At 51.8% G+C, this 12597-nt stretch overlaps 1 protein-coding gene across 3 annotated transcripts in view; it reads left to right on the top strand.

Annotated features, from left to right (window-relative positions):
• Positions 1–4640, top strand: part of SCARB1 (scavenger receptor class B member 1) — a 79531-nt gene extending 74891 nt beyond the window's left edge. For 2 of the 3 annotated variants that reach the window (XM_032654345.1, XM_032654344.1), the window contains one exon: positions 3656–4640. In XM_032654345.1, coding sequence (XP_032510236.1) covers positions 3656–3775 — 120 coding nt within the window. In that variant the 3' untranslated portion in view covers positions 3776–4640. Of the gene's footprint in view, positions 1–18 lie in introns of all 3 variants that reach the window. The other variant, XM_032654346.1, reaches the window with a different exon arrangement.
• Positions 4641–12597: the final 7957 nt, after the last annotated feature.

Below are 12597 nucleotides of genomic sequence, written 5' to 3'. Positions count from 1 at the left end.
CCCCATCCCCTCCCATAGTGAGTAGAACTCTGGTGGCTTGAAACGCTTGGGATCTCACACATCTCTTCAGCCTGAACTTCACCTGGAGTGTCTACAGATTGAAAATACGTATTTGTATATTTTGTTGTCTTCTTACGTTCCGAGTGATCCCAGGCGTGGTAGGTGAGGGAGGGTGACTAGTGGGCTGGTGTCTTATTTGCAAGGTTGTCTTAGAAAGGCAGGATCGAGGTTTAGGTCTCAGCTGCTTCTCAAACCTCTGGTGCAGTATAGACTCTTCTGGGAAAGTCTGCGAGAAAATGCAGATCCACGGACATCCTTCTAGACCTCTTGGAATAGCATCATGGATGGGGCCCAGGAATCTGTATTTTAATGGCCCCCTAACAGGATTCTGATGTAGATAAGTTTAAATAAATCCGGATGACTGGCCAAGAAAAAAGAATTTAGGCGTCACCTGGGCACCAAGTGTGGATCTAGGACTCGGTCTGAGGGTATGGTTGCCAGACTGAGCAAAAACAAACAGCCCCAAGAAACAACAACAAACGGATGCTCAGTTAAATGTGAATTTCAGGGAAACAGTGAATGACTTTTAGCCTAAGTGTGTCCCATGAAATTATCGGGACATGCGTATACTGAAAAACTGTTTGTTGTTTACCTGAAATTCACATTTAACTGGCTGCCCTCCTTCCTCCAGCAGCCTACCTGCGGGAGACGGAGGCTAGTGCCTTTGGGGGTTCACCTCCTAGGCTGTGTTCCTTTAGGTCTGAGGTCTTAGGAGAGCCGAGTCCCGCCAGGGGATGTGACAGGCAGAGCTCTGGGCCCTACGGTTGGGGTTTGGGCGGGGGTGAGTCGCTCTGTGCTTGTACCTCTGATTATAGCTGTAATTTTGGTTTCTGAAAAATGTACCACCCTCTCCAGCTTCTGGGGCTGGGCCTGCTCGGGTTTAAATAGCTTTCTTGAGAGCCACAGGCTGGGGATGAGGTGACAGCCCTACTCTTTGGGACCAGTTGGCGGCTTCCAGTTTGCTTGGATTGCCAGGGCTGGAGGAGGAGATAAAATAGAACATGGGTGCTGGGCGTGGGTGTGTTTGTTGGCAGGTACTGCCAGCCCTGCAAGGAGCGGGAGGGAGGGACCGCTGTGCCCCCAGCCAGGCTCTGGGGGGCTCCTACTGCCGATCTGGGGATAAGAGAGCCCGACCACATCAGGGCTGGGTGTTAAGGGGGTGTCTTCCTGAGCTTAGGGGGCAGGGTGTCCTAGCTGGAGACGAGCCCCCCGTTGCCTTCCTCGCTCCCAGAATTCCTCTTGGGACGCCCTTCTTGTGTACAGTTTGGTCCCATTGGCACCCCTGCCCCCTTGCAGCCATGATTCCCTTCTGCAGAAACTTGCTTGGCATTCTCGCGGTGCGAGGGTGGGGTCTTCAGGCACAGAGATGGGGGTTATTCGCTTTTAGCACAGATAGAGCTGGTGTTTGTGAGGTCTCAGCCCCATGGCTGCACCTCCCTGGACACAGCCAGGATGTCCTGCTCCCTGCCTCCCCCCAAAATAAAAATAAAACAAAACCAAAGCTGGAGTCTCTTCGTGATTTTACCAGCAGAATCCAAATGTCAAGTTATTAGGGAAGTTTTTGATTAAAGAGATGCTACTGCTCTGTCTTCTGGAAGGCAGGTCAGCCTTCGGCCCGGATGAGACCCCTACCCCCGGTCACGTGTACTTGGGGAAGGCAGTGTCCTGTCGGGTCTGCTTTAGGGGACCAGGCACCTGGGAAGTGGCCAGTGGCCCCGGAGACCTGGAATCCCTGCAGCTCGGCCTCCAGCCTGTGCTGAGTCCCTGGGGGAGGTCCTATACCTTGCCCCGCGTCTGGGCATGGGGGTGGCCTTGAGGGGCTGCTTTGCTCCAGGAAAGGGAGGACATGGGGCCTCCACTAGCCCAGAAGGGTGTTTTTATGTGAATAAGAAAAGACAGCTCCTCTGTGCAGACATGGCCTGCTTTAGGGCTGAGGGCTTGGCAAACAGAGTACACCCCATTTATACCCACTTGGCTGGGTGCCCTTGTGCAGTGAACAGCCTGGACAATGGTACTGGGCAGCCCTTAAGGGACATGTTCCAGGATGTCTCTTGCCGCCTCATGATTTCTCTCATTAATTCCAAGTCCTCATTCCTCAGTTAAACGGAAGTGTATTCCTTGAGGGTTTGTACATATGTCTTTCTTGGGAAGGCAGTTTCCCCTTCGCACTTTTTTTTTTTTTTTTTGCGGTACGAGGGCCTCTCACTGTTGTGGCCTCTCCCGTTGCGGAGCACGGGCTCCGGACGCGCAGGCTCAGCGGCCGTGGCTCACGGGCCCAGCTGCTCCGTGGCATGGAGGATCTTCGCGGACCGGGGCACGAACCCGTGTCTCCTGCATCGGCACGCGGATTCCCAACCGCTGCGCCACCAGGGAAGCCCTCCACTTTGAACTTTTGAGCGAGGCTTTCTCCAGTCGTGGCTCTCTGGGCCCACATCGCTAAGAATCCCCCGCCCCCCGACCCCCGCTGTCCCATGCTGCCTCTGTGTCGGGGGTGGGGGGCGGTGTGTCGGCAGAGGCGCACGCCCACCCCTCCTTGCCCCTGGCTGGAATGTGGCTCGGTGCGCAGAAGCCTGAGCTCTGTCCCCGAGGAAAGGAGTCAGGAGTCTCCCACCGCTCCCCACCCAGAGTGGGGTTTGATTCACCCCACCCCGCGGTGAAGCAGGCCCCTGGGGCTTGTGAGCAAAGGCCCAGGTGGGTAGGGGTGTCCGGGGTTTTCCGACCACAGCTGCTGGGCAAGGAAGCCTCTCCATTCTTCGAGGGGAAGGAAGACAGAGGGCTTGGGGGGATGAAAAGTTGCCCCCAATTCTTATCATCATGGCTACCTTTAACATTTTCCTTAAATTGAGAAACTTAAAAATGTAAAACTAGATGAACTGCACGCTCTGAGTTCCCTCTCACCCAGACCCAACAACCCTGCTAACATTTTGTCGTATTTCACCTTTTCCCTGTGTGTCCTTTGCCCCCCTCGCCAAGTCCCGCTGCCCCTCCCCCTCTCCCCAGAGACATCCATCGCTAGGAATTTGGTGTTTGCATGTTTCTTCCCCTCTAAATCTGTATATATGTATCCATGAACGACAGAAATTTTTAAAAAGCTTACCTCCGTGGTGTCAAACTATATGAATCACTCCGCAGCTGGATTTCCCCTCTTCAGTTTTCTGTGTGACAACTGTGTAGGTTGACTACGATCTTGTGACTCTGTCTTTTAAATGCATTCTGATATCAGTGGACATTTAGGTGCTTTCCAGCTTTTCTGTGTTAACAGCATTGCTTATATAAGCCCTGGACTCCTTGCTCTGCCCTTCTCACTGTATTAGGCGAGTCTCTTAGGGTCTCAGTTTCCCCATCTCTAAGATGGGTGAGAGCATGGCAAGATGGTGTTTCGTGAGATTAGGAGACCCTCTGTAGTGGAGTCCCAGGAGTCTGTAGGTCACTCCAGTCTTCTCTCATCTCAAGCTTGATGGGGGTGGGGGGCTGCAGATGGGGGCTCCAAGGGAGGTTTCCATGCTGGTGGAGGATGTAGAGGGGCGGAGCCAGGGTCCGGGCGGGGCTTGGCGGGCGGGGCTTAGTGATGCAGCACCTCCCCTTTTCTCCACAGGGTCCCAGAGATGCCGCCAGCCAGCCCAGCATGGCTACTCAGCCAGACCAACTCTCCAGCCCCTACACCCCGCTTCTTCAGGACTCTCTCAGCGGACAGCCCACTAATCCCAAAGTCTGAGCCACCCCCTGCTACCACATTGCCTGTGGCACACTGCACACACCCCCAGCACGTGTCCACGTGTGTGCACAGGTGTGTGCAGACACTCAGGGATGGAGCCGCTGCTGAGGGGACTTGGGGAGAGGCTCGTCAACAAGGACTATTCCGGAACCTTCTCTCCAAGTGATCCACAGGCCCGACCACAGGTGTTGTGGGCACAGGGTCCCCTCCCTTGGGTGAGCGAGCCTGGGCTCTTAAGGACTCAGGTCACCTCTCCCCAGTGGTCCTCTCCATCAGTCTCGAAACACTGCAGCCCCCGCCTGGTGGCTCGCCCAGGCAGGACAGGGCCTTTACTCCGAGGGGCTGTGGCCGCTGTCCCGAAACCTAGCGCAGGAGTGCAGACTGCTTGTGCGCCAGCCAGGTGGGCCGCGGGCCGTGGCTCAGCGCCCAGCCTGGACCCGGAGCTGTGGCCACTGGACACCCATCTGGGCCTCAAAACGGAGATGCCTCCGACCACATCCTTAACCCCCTGCAGGATCGTGATCTCCCTGAAGTCTACACAGGCGCCATATTTGGGTGTCTGTGCCCCTTCCCTCCAGCCTAAACTGACATCATCATGTATACTGAGCCGGCCACTCCCTGGCTGGGGTGGCAGGAGGCTGTGCCCCGAGCCGCCCCCCACCAGGGTCCTCAGCTCTTCGGTGCCGGGGAGGAGGTGGAGAGGCCCCGGGCCCATCAGCCTGGGTGTCTGGTCGGGTGACCCGTCTGCCCGGGGCTCCTGGTCTCTGGGGCAAACCTCTGTCTCTTTTCTACTGGAAGAGAAATGAATTTTATCATCTTTTAAAAATAATTCACAGTTGAAATAATAAACCTTTTTAAAAAGTGACTGAGTCTGTGACAGCCTGTTTGAGGGGGGACGGGAGGGCCCCCTGGGAAGTTCTGGGCTCTTCTTTTCTTAGCCAGTAGCTCCTTTCTGGTTACTGCCATGAATGTCTCTCAGGGACTGGGCTGCAGACTTGCCTTTCCCTTGTTTTAAAATTTACTTATTCATTTATTTATTTTTGGCTGCGTTGGGTCTTCGTTGCTATGCGCGCGGGCTTTCTCTAGATGTGGTGAGCGAGGGCTACTCTTCGTTGCGGTGCGTGGGCTTCTCATTGCGGTGGCTTCTCTTGTTGCAGAGCACGGGCTATAGGTGCGTGGGCTTCAGTAGTTGTGGCTCGTGGGCTCTAGAGCGCAGACTCAGTAGTTGTGGCGCACGGGCTTAGTTGCTCCGTGGCATGTGGGATCTTCCTGGACCAGGGATTGAACCCGTGTCCCCTGCATTGGCAGGCGGATTCTTAACCACTGCGCCACCAGGGAAGTCCCTAAAATTTAAACTTGTGTATATTTAACATTTTATATAAATTCTGTGTGAATTCAGTTCTTGTTTAGAAAGCATAGCATCCACGTGGACCACTACCCCGACCCCCCTTTTGATCGTTGAGTAGAATTCCATTGTAGGCACGTACCACAGGTTTCCAAGCATTCATGAGTTGAAGGACATTTCAGATGTTTCCAGTTTTTGACGATTATGAATATAAAGCTGCTACAAACACGAATGTACAGGTTTTTGTGCGAACATATATTTTCTTTTCTTTTTCTTTTGTTTTGCTTGCGGGATCTTAGTTCCCTGACCAGGGATCGAACGGGGGCCGACAGCAGCAAAAGCGCCGAGTCTTAACCACCGGACCGCCAGGGAATTCCCAATTTTCATTTCTCTTAAGTAAAATACCTAGGAGTGAGAGTGCTAGGTCATATGGTAACACGTGATATAGGTCTGTGTTTAACAATATTCATGGTAACTGCACCATTCTGCATTCCCACCATCAAGGTATGATCGTTTCACCTGCTCTGCATACAGGCCGATACCTTGGCACTTCCAGTTTTTAAAAAACTGTCGTCATTTGTAGTGGTATCACACTGTGTTTTTCATGCATGGAAATACATCTCCTAATGAGATGGTGACTTCCTCTTCACCCCCAACGAATTTATGTATCTATGAATGACTGTTACTGCCAGGATGCGACCAGTTTTGTCATCGATTCTCTTCTTATTTTGTATAAGTGCAGAGAAACCTTGTTTACATAAGTACATAGCTGGCAGTGGAAAGAATATCCTGATAGAGTCACTCAATTCTTAATACTGCTGAGTAATGGGCAAAAATCAGGTGACAATCTGTCATCAAAAAGTATTTTTACTGATTTATCAGCTGACGCGTCCATCTGACCTTTCTTCACATTTGTAGAAGGCAGCAAAGTGGAAACCACAGACTTGCAAAAGAACTGCAAAAAGATTACTCAATCTTTAGATCAGTTCTCGAAACCAGTGTTTGGGAGTGTCCCTCAGGTCGGGGCCTGGAGGGCTGGGGAGAGCTGCGCCTGCCTGCTGCGGGGTCGGGGGCCCGGGGAAGGGCGCCTGCCGCCTGGCCCTGATCCCTGGGAGACCCGAAGGAGAAAAGCGTTCCCCAGCTTGAGTCTGATGACCACTGAGAGGACTGTTGACTTCCCTGTGTCCAAGCCGCATCACAGACACCTGCAACTTTTGCATTCAGCCCTGCCTGCTCATAAAGAGAAAAAAGAGGCAATCTCCATAAAGAATTCTGGTGTGTGTGTGTGTGTGTCCTCCAAGGGAACATGGGACGGAAGAGGTGAATTTACCCTCCACATGTCTCATTGTGTGAACATCTTGCTTGTGAACACCTTGGTAAGGTTCAAGCTGATTTGTGTGGTTTTTTTTTTTTTTTTTTTGGTACAACTGTGGTCCCTAAACCCAGCCAATGACTTCATCCAGGGCTCAGAGGGAAACTGCCGTCTGGTCCCACACGGGAAGGATGGGCTGTGAGGCCACCTTAAGGGGCATGGCATCAGACCTCCTCGTGGCCTCAGGAATTCTCAGGGGTGCCTTTGACCCTAAGGCTTGATTCCTACCCTCTCACTTTACACCGCAACCCCACCCACTATGTGACTCTGCTAACAATATATTTTTTTTCAATTTGAGCCACTTTTTAACTTAAATTTTCTTTTAAAAGAAAATTTTTCTGTAAAAAGTTTGTTTCTTTTGAAAAAGTAGTTTTATCTGAACTTGTGGGTCCAACAGGCAAGTTATATTTTTCTAGTATCCATGAAAATAAATACTTAACTATGTGGAATCTAAAAAATGAAACAAATTAGTGGGACTTCTCTGGTGGTCCAATGGTTAAGGCTCCCCACTCCCAATGCAGGGGGCCTGGGTTCGATCCCTGGTCAGGGAACTACATCCCACATGCCAAAACTAAGAGCCCGCATGCTGCAACTAAGACCCGGTGCAGCCAAATAAGTAAATAAATATTTTTTTAAAACCACTAGTGAATATAACAGAAAAGAAACAGACTCACAGATGTAGAGAACAAACTAGTGGTTACCAGTGGAGAGAGGGGAGGGGGGAGGGGCACGATAGGGGTAGGGAACTAAGAGGTACAAATTACTATGTATAAAAAAAATAGCTATAAGGATATACTATACAGCACAGGGAATACAGCCAATATTTTACAACAACTATAAATGGAGTATATAACCTTTAAAAATTGTGAACCACTATGTCGCACACCTGAAACTTACATAATATTGTACATCCTTTATCTCAATTAAAAAAGAAAAAATAGGGCTTCCCTGGTGGCGCAGTGGTTGAGAGTCCACCTGCCAATGCAGGGGACACGGGTTCGTGCCCCGGTCCGGGAAGATCCCACATGCCGCGGAGCGGCTGGGCCCGTGAGCCATGGCCGCTGAGCCTGCTCCGCACCGGGAGAGGCCACAACAGTGAAAGGCCCGCGTACTGTTAAAGAAAAAAAAAGAAAACATATTTAAAAAAATATTTAACTGTTAAAGCTTAAAGATGTTCCTCCAGGTGCTACCAGACCTGCCCTATTTGAGAACACTTCACTGTGCCTATCGTGTCCTGCACTCCCTCATCTTTCCACTCTGCCTGTGGAATAAGTGTGTGGAAGGTTCCCCTCCTCTGTCTGGCTCAGTCCTGGCCATCATCAAAGACTCAATTCCAACCATTGCCCCTCCTCCAGGAAGCCTCCCTGGTCACTTCTGCTCACTCAGCTCTCCCCGCTCTTGGAATTCCTGGGTTGCTGCGTCTGTACCCTAGATGCTACTAGAATGTTCCAGAATACTACAAGTCCTAGCTCCAGTTGCTGGAGCCCCTAAACCCCAAAGGCCTGTAATGTAATCCCTGGTACCTGCAATTGCACGGGAAACTGGAAAATTTTTTAACCAAGATGTTTACTCTCTATTCCTTCGCTGACTCAGATGGTCACTTTTCCCACCAGTATTTATCGAGTGCTCGCTATGCACTGTGACTAAAGTTACTAGGGTGGCTTTTCTCATCTGAAAAAAAAAGGGGGAGGGATAATCTAATACCTGCCTGGCAGGGTCAGTGTGGCATTCAAAAGAGTTGGCGGCCCTGCGTGATGGGTTCAGCACTGGGGACCCTGCATTCAAGCCAACTGTTCCAGAGCTGTCCTGACTGACGCCCCTGGGGTCTCTGCCAGCCTGGTCCGCTTGGCTCCCACAAGTGTCCTGTGCGGTCAGTTCTCCAAGCAGCGGCCTGAGAGGTCTTCCTGAAATGTAAACTATCAGTATGTTCATCCCTTGTTTAAATCCTTGGGCGGCTTTCCCGCACCTGGAGGATCAAGTTCCTTTCTCGAGGGCTGCTGGGAAAATCCTTCCCGGTTTCTGGCTGCGCTTCTGCGCTTCTGGGCAGTTCCCGGAAATTCCGGGCTCGGCCACTGGGGGGCGAGCTGCGCACACAGGTTGTTCAGAGGTCCGCGTTCTCAGAGGTGCTGCGATCACCTCTTACATTCCTTAAATTGTGGGGTGTTACCTGGGGTCACAGACTGGCTTCAGGAAATTGCAACCTCCAGAAATTTCATTTTATGCCTATGTCTGAGCATTTTTTTTTTTTCCTGGGAAGCGTTTTCTTAATATTCTTCAGATTTTCAAAGGGACCTTGACGCTCTCCAAGGGTCCCATGGGCAAGAGTGACACTCCTAAAATAAAACCAGGGTCATGGGATATTCGCGCTTCCTTAGCATGTAAAGGAAAGGGCTCTGGCCTTGGAGGCAGGCTACCTGCATGCTAATCCAGTTGTGCCAGCGGCTGGGCAGCCTTGCAGCAATCTGTAACCTCTCTGAGTCTCAGGTTTCCCACCCATGAGAGTGAAGATCGCTGCCCTGTGAATCCCCAAGAAGCCTTGTGAGGGTGGAATAGAAATGGCTGTGTGAGCATTCTCTACGGGGTCCGGGACCATTGTGAAAGATCTCAGATGCTGAGCCTCCAGCAAGCATGTGTTAGATACCTACTGGGTGCTAAGCATTGGCTGGGCACTGAGAGGGAGTCAAACTGGAAGACCAGCAGGTACTAGGTTTTGAATGCGAAAGTATCCGGAAACCAGAGGGACTCAGAAACAGTCAAAAGATGTCTATTTGGATTTGTTAGAGCACCAGTGTTATCTATCTGCCTCAGAAGTACAGTGGTGGAAAAAGCAGGAGAGGTCCCTGCCCTCGTGGGTTTATCTTCGGGTGGGGGAGACAGTGAACAAGTAAATGGATAAGTGAGATAACTCCAGGGAGTGATGGGTGCAAGCAGTGAAAGAAAACAGGTGCTGTGAGGAGAGGAGGTGTTTGGGGGAGGGAGGTGCTACTTAGATGAGAGAAGTGTCCTCTGAGAAGGGCCATTCATGCTGATTCCCGAAGGATTTTGAAGGGATCAGGAAAAGAGCCCGTTACGAACTGAGAACGGCACGTGCAAAGTCCCTGGGGTAGCGACACACAGACCAGAAATGAGTGGGGCGTGGCTGGAGTGTGGTAAGCTGAGAGGCTGACGAGGTTGGAGAGCTAAGCAGGGGCTAAACACAGCAGGGCCCTGTAGTTTGGATTTTAGTACAGTGGGAGCCGTTGGAGGGTTTAAGCTGGGCAGCAACATGATCGCTGATTGGCTGTATGGGGAATTGCGGTGGGGGGCAGGCGGGATGCAGAGACATTCGGCAGGAGGCGCTCTACAGTTTACAAAGTCTCTCTTGCCCCCTGCTCTTGCCACGGGACCCTCGGAGGCCCCGTGAGATGGCAGGGCAAGGGAATCAGGCCAGTTTTACAAGTGGGGAAACTGAGGCACCTTCCTGGCTTCTCCGTCCTTTTTGCTGCCTAAGTGATCCCTTTAGGGGAGGCTGCATCCCTTGGCTTTTCACTCTCAAGGCCCCTGCCCTTTGGGCTTTGATCTTTATTTGTGTGTAAGCAGTTGGTTACGCTCTGCCCCCGCCCCCAGACTGTAAGCTCCTGAGGGTCGGTGCTGGGTCTGTGAGGCTCCCGGCTGCATCCCCAAGAGCCTGGCTGGAAGGTGTGTGTGCAAAGTCTCTGTGGAATAAAAGAACGACTCGTTGGGGAGTGGTGGCGTTGGGGGGGTGTGACTGCCGGAGGAGAGAGTGCAGAGCCCGCCCACGTGCAGCTGCCCCGCTCCGCACCCCTCCCTCCTTTCCCACCCTCACCCGCCTCCTGTATTCAGACCTCAGAACCCGCCCAGGGCGCCGCCAGATGCTGGAAGTGTAGGCTTTGGTCACCAGGGGGCGCTGTGGGCTCGCCCTCCGAACGGCAGCTCTTGGTCCAGCGTACAAAGACCTGGGCTCACCTTGGGCCTGTCTGGCCAGCCTGGGGGCCTGAGCCACGTCTGAGCCACGTCTATATTTTGAGGATCTGGGTATATTAAAAGTAAAAAAAAAAAAAGAAGAAAGAAAAAGAAAAATTGACAGACCAGGGCTGCATATAACCTGTGCTCCTTGTATGTTTCCATGGAACATGTTAAGAGTCTCTACACATAAAGATATGTGTAGCATTCCTGTGTGAAAAATAGGGTCTATAAAGTTATTAATTAGCAATGTCCACAGAGGGCAGGTTTAGCTGATGGGAAATGACTACGATTCTTTCAGTCTGGGTGGCCGGGCTCAAGGACAGTACGTTCACCCTGGTATGGAGAATGGTTCCTGGTGAACGCAGGGCCCAGGCCGCGGGGCTGAGGGCTTCCTACGTGCCATGCACTGTTTTAAATCCTTGATCTGAGCGCATCTCATTTCCCTCACAACCCAGGTAAACGCTATTATCATCACTGTCCTCCTTTTACAGAGGAAACAGGTGCAGAGAGGCAACGTAAACGCCCAAGTTTTTGTTGGTTTGTTTTTAAAATTATTTATTTATTTGGCTGCATTGGTCTTAGTTGCGGCCTGCGGGATCTTTAGTTGCGGCATGCGAACTCTTAGTTGCGGCATGTGGGATCTAGTTCCCTGACCAGGAATCAAACCCGGGCCCCCTGCATTGGGAGTCTTAGCCACTGGACCCCCAGGGAAGTCCCCGTCCAAGGTCTTATGGCTGGAAAGTGTCAGGGTCCAGATTTGAAGCTCAGCGGGCAGGTCCAAGGCACGTGCGCTCAGCTGCTGCTGTCTTCATCTCCTCGTGGTCTAGTTAACCAGGACTCGTGACTGTTGCTGGGGAGTCTCCACCAGAGACTCCTACTCTCTTGTATCCCCTTCTGGAATCACGCTGGGGAAACCAGCTTCGAGGAACGTCATTTCCAGGCAAGCTGTATAGACAGGTCCTGATTCTGGAGCATCTGAGATTGAAAAACTCATTTACTCCAAACTCAATCCCAGCTCCATCCAGCGTGTGCCCAGCGACTGACTCCTCCGGAAAAGCCTCCAGCAGGGAACATGCAGGCTCATTCCAGAGAGGTCGAGAATGGGAGGGGAAGGAGAGGATTAAGAATAAACATTTCTAAAAATAGCACTTGGCTCTCTCATACCCACAACAAAACTCCAAAAGGAGGGCAGGGGAGACTGGAGGAAGCCACCCAGGACTTGTGCCAGAGGGACGGCTACGGTCCACTGCTTCGGTGGGAGCCATTTCTCTGACTTGTCTCAGGTGCCAGCTCCTGAGGGTTCCAGGTCTGGCGTGTCTTCCCAGAGGGTGAAGGCCAAATGGCTGTGTCTTGGAGTCTGGAGTCATGAATGTTTCCAGATTTTATGGACACATTTGCCGTGAAGCCTGAGCTGCTGCAAACTTGGCAAGATCCAGAGTCTTCGGCTAAGCACGAAGGGTGGCCTTCGAGATGGAGGTGTTTGTTTTTGACTTTAAGCGACAGATGTGGGAACAACATTAGCCACGATGCACATTTCTGCAAACTGGATCTCGCTTACCTCCTCCACTTCCATTACAAAATGGGACTTCCACTGCCCTGGGAAAGCATCCCAGCAGATGGGTTGGAACACTGCGGTGTGGAAGGCATTCACATGGTGGCCCAGCCTGTGGCAGGCTTTCAGAGCTGTGGAACATTCTTCTGGTCTCTGGGACCTTCTGTCTGTGTATGTCTTCCATCTGCTATTCCCTGGGCTGCTGGAATTTCTTGCATTTTAGGGGACAGGAACTCCCAGATGAGACGCTAAGATCTCTGGTCCTGTTCATGGTATACTCAGCCCTATGGTCTCCGGCTGTGGCAGCAGCAGCTGTTTGGGGGAAGGATGTGGTTTCTCCCATGATATCAGCCCCGAGATTAGGCAGGTGGTGGGGTTTGGAAGCCAGAGCTGTTTGCAAAAGAGGCCTGGACATGCTGTGTCCTGCAGGCAAGTCACTTTGGCCCCCTCGGCACCCCTGCCCCCTCTTCTTTCCAACAGGCACTCTAACTCCTGCTGCGTTGATTTCACAGGTCTTCATGGGGGTCACACAGAAGGACATTTTATGCACTTCAAGATGAAAGTAGTTTGAAAATATTTTATTTAAG

Source organism: Phocoena sinus, chromosome 14 (genome assembly GCF_008692025.1).
Source record: "Phocoena sinus isolate mPhoSin1 chromosome 14, mPhoSin1.pri, whole genome shotgun sequence".
Taxonomy (NCBI): domain Eukaryota; kingdom Metazoa; phylum Chordata; class Mammalia; order Artiodactyla; family Phocoenidae; genus Phocoena; species Phocoena sinus.
This window is presented reverse-complemented; position numbering and strand designations above follow the sequence as displayed.